The following is a 21,357-nucleotide window of genomic DNA, read 5'->3' on the forward strand; positions in this document are numbered from 1 at the left end:
CCAGCATTCTATACATGGCCCTAAGCATGATGGGATGTTAGTTATTTAATTAACTCAGGAACCACACCTGTGTGGAAGCACCTTCTTTCACTTTTCTAATTTACTGAAGTGTTCCCTTTATTTTTGGCAGTTATGTATATATTCTTATAAACAAAATTCAACACATCTCTTGTGTTGAAGACCGGCCTTCCGTCTTCAAGATCATTCCACAGGCCAGGCTTTAATCAGGATGAACCGGGGAGAGATAGGTGGAGACCTGGAATAGGTTGAAGGGGTTTTGAAACATTCTCGGGGGGGGTCTACTTTACAAATGGGACCTCCAGGTGGAAGAGCTCACTGAGCTACATGTGAGTGTGGCCAGAGAGCAGAGAGCGCTCAGCTGTGTGCTGAGGGGGAGGGGGCCAGGATGCTGAAGAGCTGTTTGTGGGTGTGAAGGCCGTCCTCAGAACAATGCGCCATGTGGTCCAGAACAGTGTTTACTGTTGGGCTGTATTATTTTTAGAAGGCCTTTGTTTCAAACCCGACTGTGGAAGTAAACTGGCTCACAAATTCCATTCTATTTGTGCTACACATCCCTCTGGAAATATCTGGAAAACCAATAATGGGCAGAACGTCCCAAGACAGAAACCTTTTTTCATCATTAATAAAAATCGAGTCTATTAATATTCCAGTATCTTTCAAGAAGTAGTGAAATGTTTAATAAATCCTGCAGAACCAAGAGTGTTATTGTCCTTAGCGGTCTGTGTTCTTCTATGTACTGTATATGTATAAAATTTTAATTGAATGTAACTCGAGGGGGTAAAAGAAGCCTTCAACCAAAGGATTAATTGTATATGTAAATATACATTAGTATATTCTTATGTTTGTCATGTTTACCAAATTAGGACACCTTTCTTAAATAATAAAGTGTCATTATCCTGTGTTCCTGTGATTATGATCTTCCCACCTTCATTATTTACATGGTTGTATTTAACTGTGAGAAATTGTACACATCACATGTAATGTGGCTACACATTTATGTGGCTTTGATTTTTGCTAGTGCTATTTTGCCTCGTTTCAAAAAGCAGCAAATGTTTCTTGATGTTTTCGTCTCTGACAGAGTGGCTTTCTTTTGAAATGACTTGCTTATTGCAGGGGCACGCCCCTGAGTGGAGAAGCTGCAAAGTAGCGAGAGTAAGACTCTCGTTGACATCCACTTCACTGGCTGAGGCACACCTTGCTGACTTTGAACTTTTTATGCTGTTGCAGGAGATAAAATCTGCCTACAAGATGGCCAAGCGGTTTTATTCCAACCCTCCGCTGTGGGCAAAGTGCCTGTTCAGTCACTGCTACAGCCTGTGGTTCATCTGCTTGCCAGCCCACGTGAGAGTCTCCCACTCCAAGTTCAGCGCCATGCAGCAGGCCTACGACGTCCTCATCAAGATGAGGAGCACCGAGGTGGAGGTTCTTGACGAGGTGAGCTCCTGTTTTTATGTTTTTTCTGCCTCCAGGCACTTTGCTATAATGACCTCTGTCACATCTTTGGCCATGTTTGCCTGGGCAGCAGAATTTATTTATAGCTGTAATTTGTTCATGCTCAAAAGGTGCAGAATGAGCAATAAGAAAACACTTTTTACGGAATTAGCTTTGATTTTGCTATGTCTTGTGGACGACCTAGTTCTCTCCAGTAATGCTTGGAGAGGGCTGGATGATGGCAACATTGGCTTGAAATATGCAGAATCTTTGAGCTCCTCTGTGTAGACAGAGTTACATCTTTTAGGAGGACAGATGTAAGAGTGCAGGGCCAGATAATGTGTGTGACGCAGTTCTTAAAACTTGTGCAGATCAGCTTCAGTATGTGACGTTTTTAGTCTTCTTTTTCTGATGTCTTTAAATTCACAAATCATCCCCTCTCTGTGGAGGACAGCTAATGTTATCTCCACTGAAAAAAACAGCCATGTCAAGTGAGCTTAACTACTGTATAGGCCAGTGGGTCTCGGTACTCTACTTACGAACAGCAACACACTATAAAGGACACACAGGACGTCATTCATCCCCAACAGTCAGCATATAGGAAAAGGAAAGTAGACATTGCACCTCGTTAAACATGGTTTATTGACATCCTGAACAAACGGTGTCATTTGTTAGAATTATATTTGTTTTTTTCTTCTGCTTTCTTCTGCTTTTAACATGATTCAACCTCTCTTACATTGGCACAGAAGCCCTCAACGAATTTCAAATGGTAACCTGATAAGCCAGGTTATAGACTTTTTAATGAACAGATTTCAACAGGTAAAATGGGTGAGATGGTTATTTGTAGTACTTCTATTGGATCACCATATGGTTGTGCCTTGTCCTCTTTATTGTACAGTTCGTACGCTAATGATTTTAAGAACAAACAAACCGATCATCTTATATCCATACCACCGGAATACCATCCTGAGCCCATTCTGAATAATTGTGTTGAATGGCATGATGAGTTCTCTTTGGAGTTAAATGTTTTGAAAACAAACTCATCCTTGATTTTAGGATGAATGTAGTCCCTTCCCTACCCGGTGTAATAAATTATCAGATTATAGAGGTTATGGATGCTTACAAGTATTTGGGACTAGACATAAATACAAAATTTCAGATGGGGTGATTGTTGGGAGACCATTTATAAAAGAGGGCAACTGAGATTTTTTGTTAGGAAGCTTAGTTTCTTTAAGGTGGACAGAACTATCTAAACACTTCTGTAGATCATGTATTGAAAGTCTTAACATACTGTTTTACGTTTTGGTTTGCTAATTTCAGTACTCCAAATCATAAAAGGCTGGGCAAAAGAATGATAATAAGTAGCAAAATCACTGGTTTAAGTTAGATCAACCTACAGTATATTCTCTCTATAAACATAATGTTCTAGTGAAGGCTAACTGCATTATGGCACCCCCCCTCCACTGTGAATCTGCATGACTCCCAGCTGGGAGACGTCTCTGTGCCCCAGGGTTCAAAGGAAATAGACTTAGGAAATCATTCATCCCCTCTGCAATTGTACTCTTAAAAATTCATTTCCTGAGATAGTTTGTTCTGAACTTTTGATTTGTTTTGTTGTATTGTTGTGTTGAGCTCTGCTGAAAAAAAAATCCAAGGGATAATGAAGCTTGAATCAAATTGGCATATTTAAGTTGTTTTCAAGTCTTAATAAACAACTCACATATTCTGGTCAACACTGCACTTTTAAGGCTACTTGTAACTCCTGCCTTCTTTGATTTCATCAAGGGATGTTTTTTAAATAATGTGCAGTGCACTAGTAAGATCCCATTTATTATAATTTGTACAATTGAGGTCTCCATGTTATAAAAAAAAAAGGACATTTCTACTCTGGAATCCATCCAGGGGAGAGCAGTCAGATATGTTCCAGGACTTAAGGGAATGTCCTGCACCTGCCCTGCAGGCTGGAGGAATTGAATGTTTTTAGACTTGGAACAGAGAAGATTACAAGCCTTATCGTCAAAGGCATTGACGGAGCCTACCCAGCGAATCTCTACAGAATAAACAGTGAAAGATAAACTAGAGGACACAAATGGGAACTATGTGCAAGTCCATTTAAAACTGAGAATATGAGTTACATCTTTACACAACGGGTGGTGAGAGTACAGAACAAGCTACCCACCCGCTGCGTCGAACTGATACACCCTGGCTTTCAAGTGCAACGGCTGGGTGAGCTCATCGGATCAGTCAGCTGCTGACCGCTCAATGGGCCTCCTCTCATTTGAAACCGTTCCTTTGTGCTGGCAGGTGTGCTACCGGGTGGTGATGCAGCTGTGCGGCATCTGGAACCTGCCTGTCCTGGCAGTACGACTTCACTTCGAGATGAAGAATGCTGGAGTGCAGCCCAACGCCATCACCTACGGCTACTACAACAAGGTACTGCTTACACTCTGCACAGCCGCTAGGATGTCATGGGATTCCCTAAATGAGGGCAGCAATGTGATCTGCAGGCAAAGTCTGAAATTCCAGTATTACTCTAGAATGCACAGAAAATTACAGATGTGTTTTACATATTAGAGATAGCTATGTGCAGTGTAGTGCTAGAGCACTCCCATTTTTTCATTCGAATACTGTAGTGATTAACTGCACATGTAACAGGGCAGTAATAGTAATTTTTGCAGGTGTCATCTATCAAATCTGGAGAAGGATACAACACTGTGTTTGGCAAACATTTGCCAAGTGTGGGAGGAGCTGTGAAACACTCTTTTTTCAGAAAGTGGTCCCTTTTGGACTGGGCATAGAGGTGTTGTGAACTTAGCCCATTTGCTTATCTTCTGCATGTGGGTGTTTGCCCCGACAGCTCTCGGTTTGGAAACACACCTGTGCGTCCAGGAACCACACAAGGCACTGGGGGTAACATGAGCGAGAAAAATGTTTTGTTGTGCACGAAAGGTGGCTAGGTCAGGCGGAAACCGATGTCCACATGCCATAGATTCAATTGCTGTTCTTGGTCTGATAGATTGGACTTCCCGGCACAGAATCTGTATGAGGCAGAGACATGAAAAACACTACTGGCTATTGCAGATCTGGGTGCTGGAACAAAAATAATTGAAATTCTTAAAAGAAAAAATAATCTGTATGAGTGAGCCCAAGGCCATAAGCTTACTGGAATGATTGTGTAGGGGTCAGTTCAAACAGATTTGTGCTGACACCAATGACTGGTACTGTATACCAGCAGGGAAGAATGAGAGATTCTGTATTGAAAGCCCAGCCTAATGTACAAGGTATTAGAATGGGTTCTTTAAAAACTGAAGCCTGAAACTTATTTATAAAACCCTTTTCATTTTACAGTTTGACTGAATGTTTAACACATTTACTGCATCAAATCCTTTTCCAGGCTCTGTAGAATCAGATCTGTGTAAGTCACACGTGTTAGTTCATTAATGGCAAATGTCACAAAAATCTTTTTGACACAGGCATTTTTTGCTCACTACTTTGAGGCTGTGCTTGCCAAAGGAAAAATCCACCTTGCCAAATAATATTCCATTCTTCAGTAAATATTTTCAAGCATTTTTGGCGTTGTTCAGTTTGCTTTTGATCTGTCCAGATACAGTCGCTTTGTGTCTCTTTAAGAAGGGGTTCAGGACTTTCTCCTGTGCTCCTCTGTCTCTGCAGGCTGTTCTGGAGAGTAAATGGCCCGACCACAACAGGGGCAGCAACTTCATGTGGACTAAGCTGCGCAACGTGTTGCGGGGAATGGCCCAGTTCAAACAGGCTCTCCGCAGGACAGCTCAGTCCAGGGTCACTGCAGGTAACCGTCACCATCGACAGTGGTGGACAGTCGGGATGTCTTCTTGATAATCAGTATTTCACAGAGGCTGACCTTACGTGAGAGCATGTGAATGGCTTGTACGATGCCTTTAAAATCATTGGTGTACACAGCTGTGCGCTGAGATCAGTAGGTTTATCTCCTGTTTCGATCGGTTGATAAAGGTACGAGATTCAGGCAGTGGAGGAAAAGTCTGCCTGGGACCTCAAAGGCAACGATTGCCAAGCTTTCAAGCTCTTTGCTCCAGCAGTAGTTCCTGAAGCTGCAGTGCCATCTAGTGGCTCTTGTTAGAAACAAGCACTATTGAATTTTAGCAAATGCGCCTCAATGTTTTGTTAAATAGTATGTGGAAAGATAAAAAGATACAGTATTTACCGTGTGCAAAAAGGTTGAGTGTTCTGTTTTTTTTCCACATTTTATATATGATACATTGTGGTTGTTCAAATATGTTCCCATACAGAATTATAGATCCTGCCTCTTTATAATGACAGAAAATATATTGGCTCCATATGAAGTTCAAAGCTTCAGTTTATATTTTCGGGTTCAAGACAGATCAGATCTGTTTTAAAATGCTTTATGCTTTCAGTTTTTAAGGAAAAGCTTAGATAGTCAACGTACAGCTACATGTGTCATGTCATTTGCCAAACCGCTTTATACCATACGGTGTCGCGGGAAGCCAGAGCCTAGCTGGCAAGGCGCAGGGTACACCCTGGACAGGGCGCCAGTCCATCACAGGGCAGGTGCAAGCCAGTCATACATGGGCACAATTTTGAGGCAGAGTGGGGGAAATTTGGCCCGGACACTGGGATAACTCCTTAATCTTATCGAGAAATGCCCAGGGATCTTTAATGACCACTGAGAGTCAGGACCTCGGTTTAATGTCGCATCCGAAAGATGGCGCCCACAACAGTATAGTGTCCCCACTGCTATACCAGGGCATTAGGACCCACACAGACCGCAGGGAGGGCACCCCCCGCTGGTCCCTCCAACACCTCTTCCAGCAGCAACCATAGCTTCCCAGGAGGTCTCCCATCCAGGTACTGACCAGGCTCACACCTGCTTAGCTTCAGCAGGCTGCCATTTGAGAGCTGCAGGGTGAATATAGTTGCTGGCATATCCAGTTATACATAATTACAAACGTAATCCTTTATATTATCTGCTTGAACTGTTAAAATGTTTAAACAAAGGAGGTTTGACTTATTTTTGGTTTGTATCCCTTAAAAGGCATTATGAATTCTTTGTAGCTCTGGATCACTCTCAAATGTTTCATGAAGCCTTACTTGTTTGAAAGATATTTTCACGCAGGTTTTTGTAGGCATCTAAAAGAGGAATGAACTTTGATGGGGCAGCTGTAGCAGGTCGGCTTTCTGAAAGCATCTGGTGTGCAAACAAACTCCCCTGTGAGATGTGGTCTGTGAGGGTTAGAGCAGCTTGTGGGACTGCGTCCTGACTTGAATACCGCGCTGGACGAGGGGAGCTGGAGGGAGGACGAGGAGGGCCGTGGTTTGAGGCGCCTGTTTCTCTGCAGCCGCGGCGAGTCCTGGCGGCGCGAGTGACGGGGACAGGATCAGCCACGGCAGTGAGGACAGCTCCAACGACGCCAATGGCGGGGAGCACACCCTGTTCGCCAGGAGCCTTGTCGTCGGGCACGAGATGGACAATCACTGCAGCGCAGGTACGGCACGCGCGCGGTCACGGCATCCTGGCCGGCGCGTGGGCACGCGCTTGAGGCCTCCCTTGGAGGTGTGGGATGAGGTTCGTACAGGGCAGAACAGGTCGGCACCTTCTGTCCAGCGGCCAGGGCTCTCCGAGCTTTCATTTCAAGGCATGTGTAGTCCTGGTGCCACGCCCATACAGTACAGCGTGACTGGACAGATGACAGTCTAGTATTCTGCACCCAAACTCCCATCACCTCATTTTACTGCTGTTCTCTTCTTAGCCTTTCTGCTTTTCTCCTGTATTTTGGTTAAAAACGGCTCACATTCGCACTTAAAGCTACACATTTTCATATACACTAAACACAGTATATAATTTCCTGTATCATGCAGGGGATTTTGTGTAATGTTATACGTTTACCACACCTGAAGAAGGCTCCACGGCCGAAACGTTGTGTTCTCTTTCTTCTTTTTTTCAGCATGGAATAAACCTATTACTTGTTCCTTTGCAGCCTACGCATGCTGACGCAGCTACCCACCTGAACTACTACCGCCATGTTATACGTTTGCCTCCTAGAGTTGGATAATACCTGACTTCAGTTTACTTGTTTCATTGTAGTCTGCTGTGTCTGCTGTGTTTTTATAAATTCCTGTAATCCTTTATTCATTCAAAATTTTGCTGACATTGAAATGGGTATGACAGGGTTAGAATGGATAGCAAAGGGTTCAGTCAGTATGCAGTGCTTCGACCTGTCCCTCTCCTTCAATCTGCCACTGATCTTTGTCTTTTTCTGTCCGCCTCTCCTCAAAAAACTAAAGTGTCCCTCTCTCGGCTTTTGTGTCCCTGCTTCTGCTCCCTGTGCTGTCTCTCAGTGCTACATGTGTCCTTGGCTTTGGCAAAGACATGTGTGAGATGAAGCTTTGGAAGGGAGTGGGTGTTGTGTTCCTCTTTAAAAGTGGAAATGCTTCAGGTAATAGTTCCTCTACAGCCATTTCTTTTTCATGAGCAGAATTCATACTCAGGGCCCCAGGTGCTTTTACACATAGCAGGTTAACATTAGCAACAAGTGTGCCCAAGTTACTCTCAGAAGTAGTTGATCTCACACCTTTGATACATTTTTTTCTTGTCTGTATTCTTTTAGTCCTGTAATGTGAAGCATAAACACTTGGTTACCCAGATACACTACTAGTTTTTCCCTGGCTTTTTTGTATATTTATTGTCATGGTGCAAAAATAGCACTACTGATGGAGCAGTGGGCTCTCATTGATTTCTGGGCATTGTTGAACTTTCACTATAGTATCTGCTTATGTTGCACTGTTGTGTGTATCTTTTATATGTGTTTATATAAATGACAATTGTCATGTAAAATACTGTGTTTTAATGGCTGCAATAAATCTCTTTGACTGCTGATAAAAATAAATACAAATGGTTTGAAATATATTGTGCAGCTACACTTACTGTAGGTCAGGATACTATATAATTTCCATATACTGTATTATGATGTTCTGAATTGCCCCCATCCCACCCTTTTCTAAAGACAATTAACATCTGTATGCTTTGTTTTATTACTTTGGTCAACATTATCCTGACAACATTCAGAACACCAGATGCCAGTAAGCTTGTGTGTCTCCGCTGTCCCTCATGAGATGCTTTGTATGTGCAGAATGGTTTTGTGCAAGCCATCAGGGTTTACATTTCTGAAGACTCGTGCAGCTCTGAGCACGCCAGGAAGCCGGTGCTTTGCTGACCATTTCCTCCTGTGATACAGGTGGTCAGTCGGACCAGGGTTACGGGTCGAAGGACGAACTGAGACCAGAAGTCTCAGTCCCGACGACTGCTCCTCTCCCAGATGCTGACCAGCCTAGCATAACCAAAGCGAAACAAAACGGTAATGTGTACAGTTCTCCTATTTAACTGTGAATGTTTCTTCAGTCAAGCAGCTGTTTGTGACCGTGAGTGTCACCAGAATCTGTTGGCTTTCTGCTGTGTAGAAGGGCTCTTCAATTCTACTTATTGAGCCGTAGAAGATTTCACTGGAAGCCTTGATTACAAGATTGAAGTTTGAATTAACTAGAAAACTTGTAAACTGAGCATCAGAAGGGAAAATTTGTAAATTAAAATCCAATCAAAAGGCACTCGCCCAAGTATTACTACAACTTCTCAGAATAATGTTTTAAGAGGGCAAGAGGAACAAGTGGGGGGCAGATCTGGTAAAGAGGAAATGCCCACATTGACTGCACCAGTGTGATTCGAGTTCTGTTGTACTGCTTTGTGTTTTCAGAAACTTTCACTGTTTTCCAACCCTAAAGAGAGACTGTCTACAGCAACATTCTCTTCCTTCCGAGTGTGAGAGTGTAAATGCTGTAGTTCAGTGGTTCTCAAACTTTTTGGACCAAGTACCACCCCTAATCCAACCAAAGTATCCAAGTACCACCTACAAGTCATCATCTCATAGGAACCCCAGAAATTCTCAATGACCAACATGAGCGTGCGTGCACACACTCATACATACATATAATAAATATTATAATAATAAACTTAATTTGACATAGTGCCTTTAAAGGTGGCTTCTCAAAGTGTTTTACAGAAAAAAAACATTAACAAAAACTCATAAAAAAGCACCATTTCAGTGAGAGGGGTGAGCCTGTTTAGTTGAGCAAAGCAGATGTGAATTAATTTTTTGAGCCTTGATACAATTCACAACAGAGTCTAACATATATTAAATCGTCAGGCATTTTCTTGATGGCAAAGGTCTCGCGGTGAATGTTGTAAGGCGTACATTAATTTCTGGAGCAACCTCTCTAATTCGTACAACTACACTGTTATGTCGGCTTGTCATTGCTCGACCACCGTCTGTACAAACTCCCACACATTTTATCCAGTCGATGCCATTCTCTTCGATAAATTCATTCAGAAGCTGAAATATGTGCTCTCCTGTAGTTCCTGTTGGTAGCGGTTTAAAGAACAGAAAGTCCTCATGGGACATGCCCTCAAACTCGTATCTAACGTAAACGAGCAAATTGGCCAAATCGACTACAGACTCATCTAATTGCAGTGAAAAACATCTGCTCATCTTAACGCACTCTGTCAGTGTACTTTTTATATAATCCTTCATTTCAATAATTCTATGAATGACTGTATCTCTCAGGGGGAGGGGGGCAGCAGGTCGAGATGTTTAGCAGCTTTTTCTCTACACATAATACGTGTCAGCTCTTTTGCCAACGGTAAATAAGGTTCTTCAAAAATAGTATAGCTTACCTGCTTTAGCAATCCGCAAGCTTGCATTTTTCGCGTTTCCGTTATTTCCGTATTTATTTAAAGTGTTTATTTCATGCGCTTGGGAGCGAAACACATAGATGCTCGGTGTATTTTTCTCAAATTAGAACAGTTCTTAAATATTTTTCTGTTATCACGCTTTTGTGTGCTCACAAGATTAACTGCGTTCGTAGCATGTATTTCTATGCATTCCTGTGTTTAAAACGTTGGCATTGTTCCAAAATCAAGCACATTCTCCTTTCTATTTGCTGGAGATACAGTAGCTTTTTATTAAGCTTTTTTTTTGGTCACTTGCATCCGTAGCACGCATTCCTATAGAGTGGTATAGAATTACAGAGTATCTCTTGTGTCCACTGAAGTATTAGCGTGCACTGTATCGTAGTACGTAGGCTGCGTATTCGACACGTATTAAAATACAAAATATGAAAACCCTTCCCGATTTTTCAACGCCCATGACACCGTTCCATGGTCATTTGACGTACCACCTGGCGGCACTCCACGTACCACTGCCGGTACGCGTACCACAGTTTGAGAGCCACTGCTCTAGTTAATAAGAGTTCTGTCTGTTTACAGGTGAGGACGTTGCTGATTCCCAGATCCCCTCAGCGGCCACAGCCAGTCCCCCAAGCCCTGTGGATCTGCCGACCTCGGGCCACAGTATCGTGAAGCTGTCAACTGGGAGCCTGGACAGCAGTGCCGGCAGAGGGAGCACTGGTGTGTGAGAGCTGTGTCCGTCATGCTAGAGCAGCATCTTAATTAGGAAACACACTGACTTTGTGCATCAGTAGGACTCGTTGGGCAGTGACTCCACTGTTGAAAGCCTGGTCTGTGTTGCATGAATACGAAACAAGCATTTGCAATCTGGTGTCACTGCATCTTGGTTTTAGCTAGTACAGACCTTTACAATTAACACAAGCTTGTTAAAATCTAATAATTCTCAAAGTGTGCTACCAGAAAACTTGTAGACCTGGATACAGGTTTTATTGAATTACCTTAAGGCAACAGCTATTGGGCAGCCATTTACAGGCAGTCTTGAAATATTTTACAGAGATGTTTTTATTTGCATTCACAGAATATTTTCATTAAAGACTTTCTAATGGTTTTTCCTGCTTGTTCATTCAGCCAGTGCCGCTGGGCCGCTCTTCTCCTCCCAGAGCGTGGGAGAGGACGTGGTCTTCGCAGAGGAGGGCCACTCTCTCCCACCACGTAGCCCGGGCGAAACGGGGGCCAAGCAGCACCTTCAGCGTCAGAAGACGTTCTCCGAGCGGAGCTGCAGCTTCAGCGCAGAGAGCCGGGCGGGCATGCTGCTCAAAAAGGGGAGCCTGGAAATGAACGTCGACGAGATCGCCATACAGATGGGAGCAGATGCCAAAATCCTGGCTGCTGCCTTTTCTGGAATCAAAGCCCCATCATCGGACAGTTCATCTGTCCAGGGGATGGAGGATGGGCAGCAGGAGCAACAGGATTCTGTAGAGAAGCTTTCAGTGGAGAGCAGTGTTTCCCCGGTGCTCCCAGATCTTACCGAGGACAATGCCTCTGAAGGGGCAGCGTGTGATAGGTCAGCCCTCTCTGGGAAGGGACCAGTAGTGGTTCTGAGGGGGGAATCTATAGAGAGGGACTCCACTAAGAGGGGCAGTTTATACTCCAAGGCAGTAGAGAGGGAGGATGTGGAGGTGGGAGCTGACCCCTTGTCTCTGCTAGCTTCTGAGAGCCCAGACACTATCTCGGTTCAAAGTGACGAGAGGGCTGTCCCCCTGGTGGTGTCCAGGAACCTGGCTGATGAGATTGAGATGTACATGAACCTCAAAAGCCCTCTGGGCACAAAGTCCTCCAGCATGGAGCTACACCAGGGCGAAGCAAAGGAGGAAGTAGCTCAGTCCGGGTCGGGCAAGGCCCCCGAGCGCAGGTGCAGCCTGCCTTCTGCCGCTGTGGAGCAACCCAGCTCTGCCACTGACCCTCTAAAGCCTAGCCACTCTGTGGCCAGGTCCAAGACCTTCTCCGCAAAGCTCAAGAGCTCCAGTCAGGCCCAGAATCAGCTTTCGTCCTCCCTCACTGCCCTGGTGCGCTCCTCCCCGCACGGCTCTCTAGGATCTGTCATCAACACCATCTCCGGCATCAAGATGGACACTCTGCTCTCTGGCCCCAAGATGGACGTGCTCAAGTCGGGCATGAAGCAGGCTGCCAATGTTGCCAGCAAAGTGTGGGGGGCTGTGGCTTCAGCCTACTCCTACTCAGACGATGAGGTGAGTTCAGTACAGTAGTGTGTTTCTGTTTTGCTTAAGAAATCTTCCATTTTTTTGCCTTAGGATCTTGGTTTGCTGTCATATATAATCCAAACATGTAACAGCAAATGATCTGCCAATACTGTAGGCTACTGAATGAGACACTGATGTTGAATTTCCTTAAATACCATATAGAATTTAATTCCTACAGGGAACTACATCCCTGTGCTTTCCTTTTATACAATACAATTGCATTAGCAGACTTGTAAGAGTTGAACATCTCAAAAAAAGTACTGCATTTTGTGCACACCTTTAGGAATGATCACAGATTCTCATTTCCCTCTTTAGTGATATTTTTCTTGTCTCAAATGAAATGTGAAGGGTGATCACTTTTTTGTCATGGCTTTCAAAAATACATTCATCTTTTATGAGATTTTATAAAGTCAGAGCCCTGTGTATTATTTCCAAGAGATATACTGGAAATGTATTTTTTGGACATATGGGTGTTTTTTTACTACTGAATAGTAAATAAAACTACTGAATCTGCATTTCATCATTCAAGATACTTCAATTGTGATCTATCCCTGTTTTGTAGAATGAGTCTCAGAAGTGAAAGCCAGTTGAAAGAGAGAAATGGACTCACCATGTTAACCTGGTGCAATATTGTCTTTCTATTACCTGTAAAGCCATATTGCACTATATAGATAATACACTTTACCACCAAGTAGTCTGATCTTGTCACATCTCAGAAGCTATGAACTGTAAGACTGAGCCTGGTAAGGACTTTAATAGGAGACTTCCAAGGAAGCCAAAGATGTTGCTGTAAGTGGTGTTGGTGAACTGTAGGTTGTGCTCCTCCATCTGGAGCAGAATTTTCAGATCAATGGCCCAGTTCGGTGGCCAGAGACACTGTGCTGTAAGAGGTGCGCTTCTTCGGATGAGATGTTAAACTAAGGTCTTACTCACTAAAGATCCAGTGGCATTGTTCGTAAGTGTAGAGGTGTTTATCCCCGGTGTCCTGGGTAAACTCCACTCTGGGCTTGAAACTCTGGGCTCCACTCTGACTTCCCACAGTTTCTCCTTAACCCAATGAGTGAAGAATATCCTCACTTCTCTCCCTGACCTGCTGTGTAGCGGAGTGGAGTATAACGGGTGCCATTCGTTGCCCAGAATGGCTGTTTCAGTTCATTGATGCCTAAAGGGCTTAACTTGTTTATCTGAAGATATTTGGGTCCCTTGATGAAAAGTACTACATATGTAAATACAGGGGATGATTTTATTTTGCAATAATATAATCAAGTAGTTCCTTGTGTTGTGTTATTATGCTTCTCCGGATCCAGCATTGTAATTGCCTTCATGTCTTTCTTCCCACGTACAGCAGGAAGACCATTTCCAAGAGGAAGGCAGTTTCCCGGCAGGGTTGGAGGAACACCTCCTGTCCGGAAGCGAGGCAAATGGTCCTGCCCCCAAGGGGGCGATTCCTGGCCTGGCCTCCAACGGGCTCACGCAGAGCAGCACCAGCCTGGGCAGCAGCAGCAGCAGCGACACGGGGAGACTCCATCATCCTGCCTGTGAGCAGCCCTCGTCTTCTCGCGCTACAAGATACTCTCTCGCCAGCGTGCCGACTGCCAGTCAGAAAATCACACTCACACTTTATTACCAGAACTTTCTAGAATGTTGGAAATGGCCCGCTCAGTGAATGGCCTCAAGAAATTGAGGATTGAAGGTTCCTTTCCACTTATATTTCAGACACCAGAAGAATTCACACTTCCCTGTCAGACGAAGCTTGTTAGGCAAGGATTGACATAAATTGCGACAAGGGCCTTTCTCTCCAGTCATCAAATGCTTTTGCAATCACCGTCATTGTCTTTATTCATCAGAGACACTCCATTACTGCCTTCAGGAATTGGGATATATTACTTCTGTACAAGTTGCATTGCTTTTGTACTTGCTGTGTGTCTCTGTTAGTCTGTCTTTCTCCTTGAATTGCCCTTCACATCAGTAATGACAGGTCTCTATGAGCAGAATGCCAAAGAATTTGTGGAGAATGCTAATTCGTGTTTTCCCAAAATTGCAACCCTCTTTAAACGCTTTAAACATACTAGGCGGAGCTTAGCTTCAGACATCGTGCATTTGTTCAGCTTTCAACATGTATAATTTTCATTCTCTGTACACATATTTCCTAGCCCTTTCAGGTTTTTTCAGTGTCTTTGTAGAGGAACAACTGCAAGCAGTAAGCTGTGGTGCAACACAACCAAGCAAACTGCTAGTGAATTGTGGTTGTTTTCGTGGTGCGCTGTGTGGTAACAGCAGATCCGTCCTGTGTGCGCAGGCGCGGCGCCGCGGTGTGCGAGAGGCCCCGAGTCGGAGAAGTCCGAGCAGAGCTCGCATCACGCCAGCACCTCCAGCATCTGTCAGAACTGTGCGCTTGAGGTGAGACAGGCAGCCTGCTGCCGGGGTAGAAACCCCGCTTTTATGAAATCGCATGTCCACTTACCGTAAGAGTCACCGTAAGAAGAACGATTTAAATTAGTACCCGTCCAGGTAATAATGAGGAAAGCAAAGGAGTGGGCTACGTTTGCTTGGAGTAAATTGCATTCCCTCAGTGTCCGCTAACGAAGGTAACTGTGACTCCAGAGTGTTCGAACTCTTCCCCTTCTTCCTGTTGGAAAAGGTATAAAAGGCCTACGTATAGTCATATTGAAACACGGTGCACTGGTTCTTAAATACCCTGATATTCTCATAGTCATTATCTATGAAAATAATGAAGTGACAGCAGGGACAAGTTAGACAGTGTTGTTTCAAGACCAGTCTGTCTTGACAGGCATCCTGTCTTGTAGCATTTGAAAACACTGTACCTCACAAAACACTACAATTTAATGCTAGCCATAATTTTGTTACTGCTTAATTGCAGTTCTTCTACTGGAGCTAATTATTACTTATGCAGGATGTGTAGATTATATAAACAGTCAACAATAAGACTGCTTTTATAGTTTTGCAGAAACATTTTAAAAATAGAAGGACTTAGTCAGTCAAATCCTGTTGCTATGATCCTACACACTGTAATAATATATAGTATCAAGCAATCTGCACTACCAAACCAGAAAAAAAACTCTATATCTTATGTCTTAAGTGTAATTAGGGTGGTAAAATACAAAATATATTTTTGAAAATTTTCCCATTTTGGCATTTATGTCCAGTTTTTTTGTCAGATGTAGTTGCTCAGGTACAGGCAAATATGCTTCATGTTTAAAGGTGGTTGGCTTCAGATATTCTGAAACTGCTTCCTAGTAAAACTGTACAACCTCCAGACACCATGTAAGCAGATGTAGTTATAAATAAACTGTGAAGCACAACATGAATTAAATAATTGAAGAGTCTGCAATTTCTGCACAGTTTGCTTGCTGTGAATTTTGCCTTCCCTTCCTGGCGAAGCAGACATGACAGAGCTAGACCTCTAGGCACCCCTTCCTCAGCTGGTGTTGCGCCCCCTGCAGGTGCTGATGTCCAGCTGCTCTCAGTGCCGCGCCTGCGAGGCTCTGGTGTACGATGAGGAGATCATGGCTGGCTGGACAGCAGATGACTCCAATTTGAACACGACCTGCCCCTTCTGTCAAAGCACTTTCCTGCCTCTGCTTAACATCGAGTTTAAGGACCTCAGAGGCACTGCAAGGTGAGCTTGTTTTGTCTGTGTACATTGCCTGGCATCTGTAATAGTAATCACCAAATCTGTTTCCATCACAAAAGGCCTTTTTTTTCCATTTTTAGCAAATCCCACATTTCCCTGGTAGCTCTGTTCCTGTACATACTGTCTTGTTTTAAAGCATTAAACAGTGTGGCTTCAGGTGCCTGCTTCTATTGTGGTAGAATAAAAAGAGTAACATTTAACAATTGCAAAACCACACAGTGGAGGTCTTTTTGTTAAGATTAACTGATTACAGTTCATCAAATCTTTGCAACTTTGTCCATTAAAAAAAAATCTTGCTACCCTTGCCTTAACTTGCAACATTTCTCACATTCAGTGGGTGTTTCTGGTACATTAATGCAGAAATCATGAATAATAGAATGATCTGCACAACAAAATGTGTTATTTCTTTTTTCCATTTTTTCTGTGTGATGTTTTAAAACAATAATTGAGAGGCTTGATAATTTTTTTACAGCTTCTTCCTGAAGCCCAGCTCTTCCGGAGACAGCATACACAGCAACAGTGTCCCCATGGCAACGGCTGGGGCTCCTGCTCCTGCTGGTGACCTCATCAGCTTTGCAGACCCCCTAAACGATGGTCCGCTGGGGGTCTCAGGACAGAATGCTGCCGAACAGAACAGGTACCTGGCACTGAGGGGGATCTGGGTTTTTCCATTAAATCACAAATGATGTTTTTCAGCCCCAAAACACTATTATAGGAGTAAAAGCTATATATATGCTTTATGAATCTTTTGACTTATTTTTTAAAGGCTGCAATCAACACAGTCAATGAAAATTGTTCTTTTGCCTTTTTTCTCATAAATATACAAAATGTGTATTTGCTGAAGTATACAAACACAAAACAATATTTCAGTCATTAATTATATGCCTATGTGTATATTTTTACTTTCTTTTACTATTTGTGTATTAAATCGTTATCTCAGGGGAAGTCTAGGCATTTCTGAGTTTATAGACAAGTTCAGCTTCAGCAGATTTTGTCTGTCCGACGTCTGTCAGTGTACTGTCTGTAAAACAGTGCCGCTGAGATTAGAAAGGCTTAGAAGAACAGACGTGTGTCCGGTCCTGTAGAGGGTCAGGGCTGACTTGTCTCCGATGTGGGTCTGCCCCCAGCGAGGGGACTCTCGGGGTCAGGACAGAGCCACTGGGGCTGAGCGACAGGCCGGCTGTCAAGCGAGGAACATCTCTGACTCGCAGCAACAGTGTCGGGGGGCCGCTGCAGAGCATGGACTTCTCCCAGCATCCTTCCCACAGCGTCTCTACAGCCAGCCTTCCCAGCAGCCTGCAGGAGGTGTCGGTGAGCTGCCAATCCGCCGTTTGCCCAAGCAAGGCCCGATACAGCCAACACTGCCCTCTAACTTCAGCTGTAGAGCGCATATCATCACAGGCGATAACACAAAGCTGTCTCTGAAACGACTGAAGACTGTAAGTGAAGTATAACACTCTACAGGTTTTTCCAGTGATTTTTAGAGATTTTAATACATATTAAAACTGCAGAAAGCTTTCAAAGGAGCGGAGGCTATCCTGGTAACCTGTTTGGTAGTTAGTACTTAATTGATCCAAGGTTCTCACTTATTAAAAAAAGCCCAAGAACTGGCTTCAACCAAATGGTTGGGTAGCTTGTTCCACACTGCCACAACCCTATAGATAAAGAAGTGCTTTCAGTTTTAAGTGCACTACCACATAGTTTCCACTTGTGCCTTTGTTTATGTTTCATTGTTCGTTCTGAATAAATCTTCTAGGTTGACTTTGTCAGCATCAAGGATTTTGAATACTTGTATCGGGTCCCCACATTAAGACTAAAAAGGTTCTGGTAATTCAGCCTGTCAGTGCAGGACACTCCCTCATCTGGGTGAATTCTAGCAATTCTATTACACAGTGAACAATTGTTCTCAAACTTGTAGACAGCATCACTTGATTTAAATTCTGCACTTTTAATTGAATGTACCTGAATTTTGTTTGCATTTTTATTACTTCCCTACATTGTCTAGCAAATGTAAATGATATGTTATGTAAAATATAAACACCAAGGTCTTTTCCATAAGAAACTTCCATTTCCCATTTTGTATTTATAGTTATGTTTTTACTACTTACATGCAAATTCTGCACTGTACATTAAACTTAATCTGACAGGTATTTGTCCAGTCATAAATGTGATTTAAATCCTCTTGAATTTCATTTGCTGCTTCTACAGTGTTTTTAGTCCTACTTATTTGGTCTCATCTGCACATTTGACTAGTATACTACCTGTTCAGGATTCCAGATCGTTGAACTGAATTAAGAAGAGCAGTGGTCCTTGTACAGATCTCTGCAGCCTTCCAGAATCACGTTTTCCATTTAGTTACCAATTCTCAATCCAAATACTCCTGTTTTCCTCAAAGTAGGCAGCAGGAATTCAGGTATGCAATTAATCAGGAAGCAAAATTGTAATATCCATCTGAACAAGGTGTCAATAAATAACTGTTTTGAGGCAAACAGTTGGTGTATGTTAAAGTGCAAGTACTGTACTGTAGGTTTTTATTTTTTCGTGACCAGTCTGGTAAAAAGGGTTGTATATTATTTTATTCCCAGGACACGTTAGGTCAGGAAAGGAGGCCGAACCCCTTGCCCGTGTCTGTTCCCTACCTCAGCCCCCTGGTGTTGCGCAAGGAATTGGAGTCCCTGCTAGAAAACGAGGGAGACCAGGTCATTTACACCCACAAGTTCCTGAACCAGCACCCCATCATCTTCTGGAACCTGGTGTGGTACTTCAGGAGACTGGATCTGCCCAGCTTCCTGCCTGGCCTCATCCTCACCTCAGAGCACTGTAACAACGGAGTGCAGGTCAGACCCCAACGTCTTGTATGGTGAATGTCTTCTTAGACCCCCATCGAAAGAGCAGACAGCAGGACGGGGGTCTTATTCCCCCACTTTGGAATAATACTGCTAGTCTTCGGTTAACATGCACAAAGTACAGTCCTGTACTATGTAAACAGACATTTGGGTTATGGTTGTGAAGGAAAGTTTGCATAGCTCTGGCAAACAATGAAGAAAAGAGGAAAAACGTGGAGGAGTAAAAACATCAGTGTCCAAAGGTGTGTCCCAGGCAGTGCAGACACCAGAAGCAGCGCCCCTGTGTTTGTGTAGAAGCTGCTGACTGTGCCGTGTGCCTTTTGTCTTGTGGCAGCTCCCTGTGACCTCCCTGTCTCAGGAGAGCAAGCAGGTGTACGTGCAACTGCTGTGGGACAACATCAACCTGCACCAGGATCCCGAGGAGCCACTGTACCTGCGCTGGAGAAGTCTCTGTCAGTCCACCTCACTAACTTCACACACTGCCATCAGCTAAACCTGCATTGGCAATTTCACCGACAATCCAAATATTCTTTAAGTGTACAAAATAACAGACATGTGTTGGTTTTTACCAGTGCCACCTCTCTTAGTACCTCTGTTCCTGTTAAGGTTTTTTCTTTTCTTGGCTGTACTTCACAGTTTATTATGGAGATGTGGAAAAGTCCTAGACTGGTACTTGCAGTAGAAAGGGCTGCATGTATAGTCTTTGCTATGGGAAGTGAAGGCAGATGTGAAAATAACCGTCCTTGCAAACCTAAAAAAGGAAAAAAGTAACATTGGCTTAAAACTACTGTAGGTTTTGATCTAAATTTTGAGAGTTGGGTCTGTACGATGGCATGTGTTTGACTGAATTTTTGTGCATAGGATGTCTGCAAAACAGGGGTGATCATAAAAAGGGCAACATTTTGGCACAAAACATAGGGCGGGGGTTTCTGTTTTTAAAGAAAGATTCAGTTTTGTAGTTGATTTTACTATGTTTTTTAAAGCAGTTGTGTTCTAAAGCCTGTGTTTGTTGTTGCTGTCCTGTTGCAGTGGAAAAGAAGGGCTCCTTGTCACCAGCGGACCATCTGGAGATCAGGACTCTGTTGAACACCATTGTAAGAAACATCCAGGTTAATGATGTTTATGGGCCCATCGGCCTCCTCCTGAGAGAGATCAAGAAACGTCCGGATAACAAACGCCAAAGGTCAGAACTAATGTATCACCACAGGACTAGACACTCAGTTTTCATTGGTTTCGTGAGCCTGTAATCAGGAGACAACAGACCTATCTAGTTTAGCAAGCCCTGAAGTAAGTTTGAACTAATGGATGATGGTTTTTATGGGAGAAATCTGACGAATCTAAGACCAGTTAGGACTACTGTGTGTTAACCAATGTCATAGCATTGAATTGTAGACATTATTTTATTAAGTTAATCATAGGGACTTGGTATGAAATAGAATTTGAAGTTTCCTCTGTAAGGAATATAGTCAGCTTAAGGAGGAGTCTTGGTAAATGTCCCATATCGCCCAACCTCTTGATGAATTCCCTTTGTTTTCTGTGTTTCAGGAGTATTTACAGAGAGATCCTCTTTCTATCTCTGGTGTCTCTGGGACGAGAGAATATTGATATAGGTGAGTTGTTAATGGCATCTTAAGAGAGATTCCCAGGTATTTCCCATGCTTCTCCATATTCCAGTTTATTTCTTATATTTATTCATGTAGTTATTGCATCTCCATATTGCTCTGTTTTATATGTTAAATAATGAACAGGCATTCATCAGAATGATGTATTTCTATATAGCTTTGAAGTGGTGGGATGTTGAAAACGGACTTGATCTTGGTTACATTATGCTATCATAAAACATTTTGGGAGAATCGTTGTTTTTATCCTCCACACCTAGAAAAGAGACAGTTCAGAATGCCCAAACAGACCTAACCTAACAATGTCTTTGAGAGGTCAGCAGTAAACCAAACTGATCTAGGAGAACATGCAGACCCCACACAAACAGCTGTCCCAAACTGGAATTAAACCCAGGACACTGGAGCTGCGAGGAAGTAGTGCCAACTTTCATACCATCAAGCTATCCTACTTCACCTGAAGTACCTTCATTCAACAATACAGCTAGTACACAAAGCAAGGACAGGTTTATCCTCAGTGACTGCGGATGCTAAATCGTCAAGCTCTATCTTTACAGGATCTTGGCTGAATTTAAAAGACCCTAAATTTTAATATCTCCACAATGAAGTCTTTTTCATTTTAACAATGTTCAAAATAAAAAAATAAGATTTACTTTACCTCACCAGAGTTATCCATTCTGCAGATTTTCTTCAACACTGAGACCTTGTGGTCCCATTAATGTCCTCCAAGCCTGGTGTTTGTATTGAATCAGAAGCACTGGCTTGACTTAGATTT

General features: G+C 43.2%; 1 protein-coding gene across 1 annotated transcript in view; it reads left to right on the forward strand.

The window, feature by feature from the left end:
* dennd4c (DENN/MADD domain containing 4C) overlaps positions 1-21,357 on the forward strand; it is a 78,038-nt gene that overhangs the window by 53,509 nt on the left and 3,172 nt on the right. Inside the window, exons 17-32 of the mRNA XM_015344929.2 lie at positions 1,249-1,455; positions 3,757-3,885; positions 5,125-5,260; positions 6,807-6,953; positions 8,703-8,822; positions 10,784-10,924; positions 11,333-12,453; positions 13,811-14,003; positions 14,765-14,865; positions 15,930-16,105; positions 16,593-16,757; positions 17,248-17,431; positions 18,706-18,957; positions 19,301-19,418; positions 19,996-20,149; positions 20,512-20,576. Coding sequence (XP_015200415.2) covers positions 1,249-1,455; positions 3,757-3,885; positions 5,125-5,260; positions 6,807-6,953; positions 8,703-8,822; positions 10,784-10,924; positions 11,333-12,453; positions 13,811-14,003; positions 14,765-14,865; positions 15,930-16,105; positions 16,593-16,757; positions 17,248-17,431; positions 18,706-18,957; positions 19,301-19,418; positions 19,996-20,149; positions 20,512-20,576 — 3,409 coding nt within the window. The remainder of the gene's footprint in view (positions 1-1,248; positions 1,456-3,756; positions 3,886-5,124; positions 5,261-6,806; positions 6,954-8,702; positions 8,823-10,783; positions 10,925-11,332; positions 12,454-13,810; positions 14,004-14,764; positions 14,866-15,929; positions 16,106-16,592; positions 16,758-17,247; positions 17,432-18,705; positions 18,958-19,300; positions 19,419-19,995; positions 20,150-20,511; positions 20,577-21,357) is intronic.

Source organism: Lepisosteus oculatus, chromosome 1 (genome assembly GCF_040954835.1).
Source record: "Lepisosteus oculatus isolate fLepOcu1 chromosome 1, fLepOcu1.hap2, whole genome shotgun sequence".
Taxonomy (NCBI): Eukaryota; Metazoa; Chordata; class Actinopteri; order Semionotiformes; family Lepisosteidae; genus Lepisosteus; species Lepisosteus oculatus.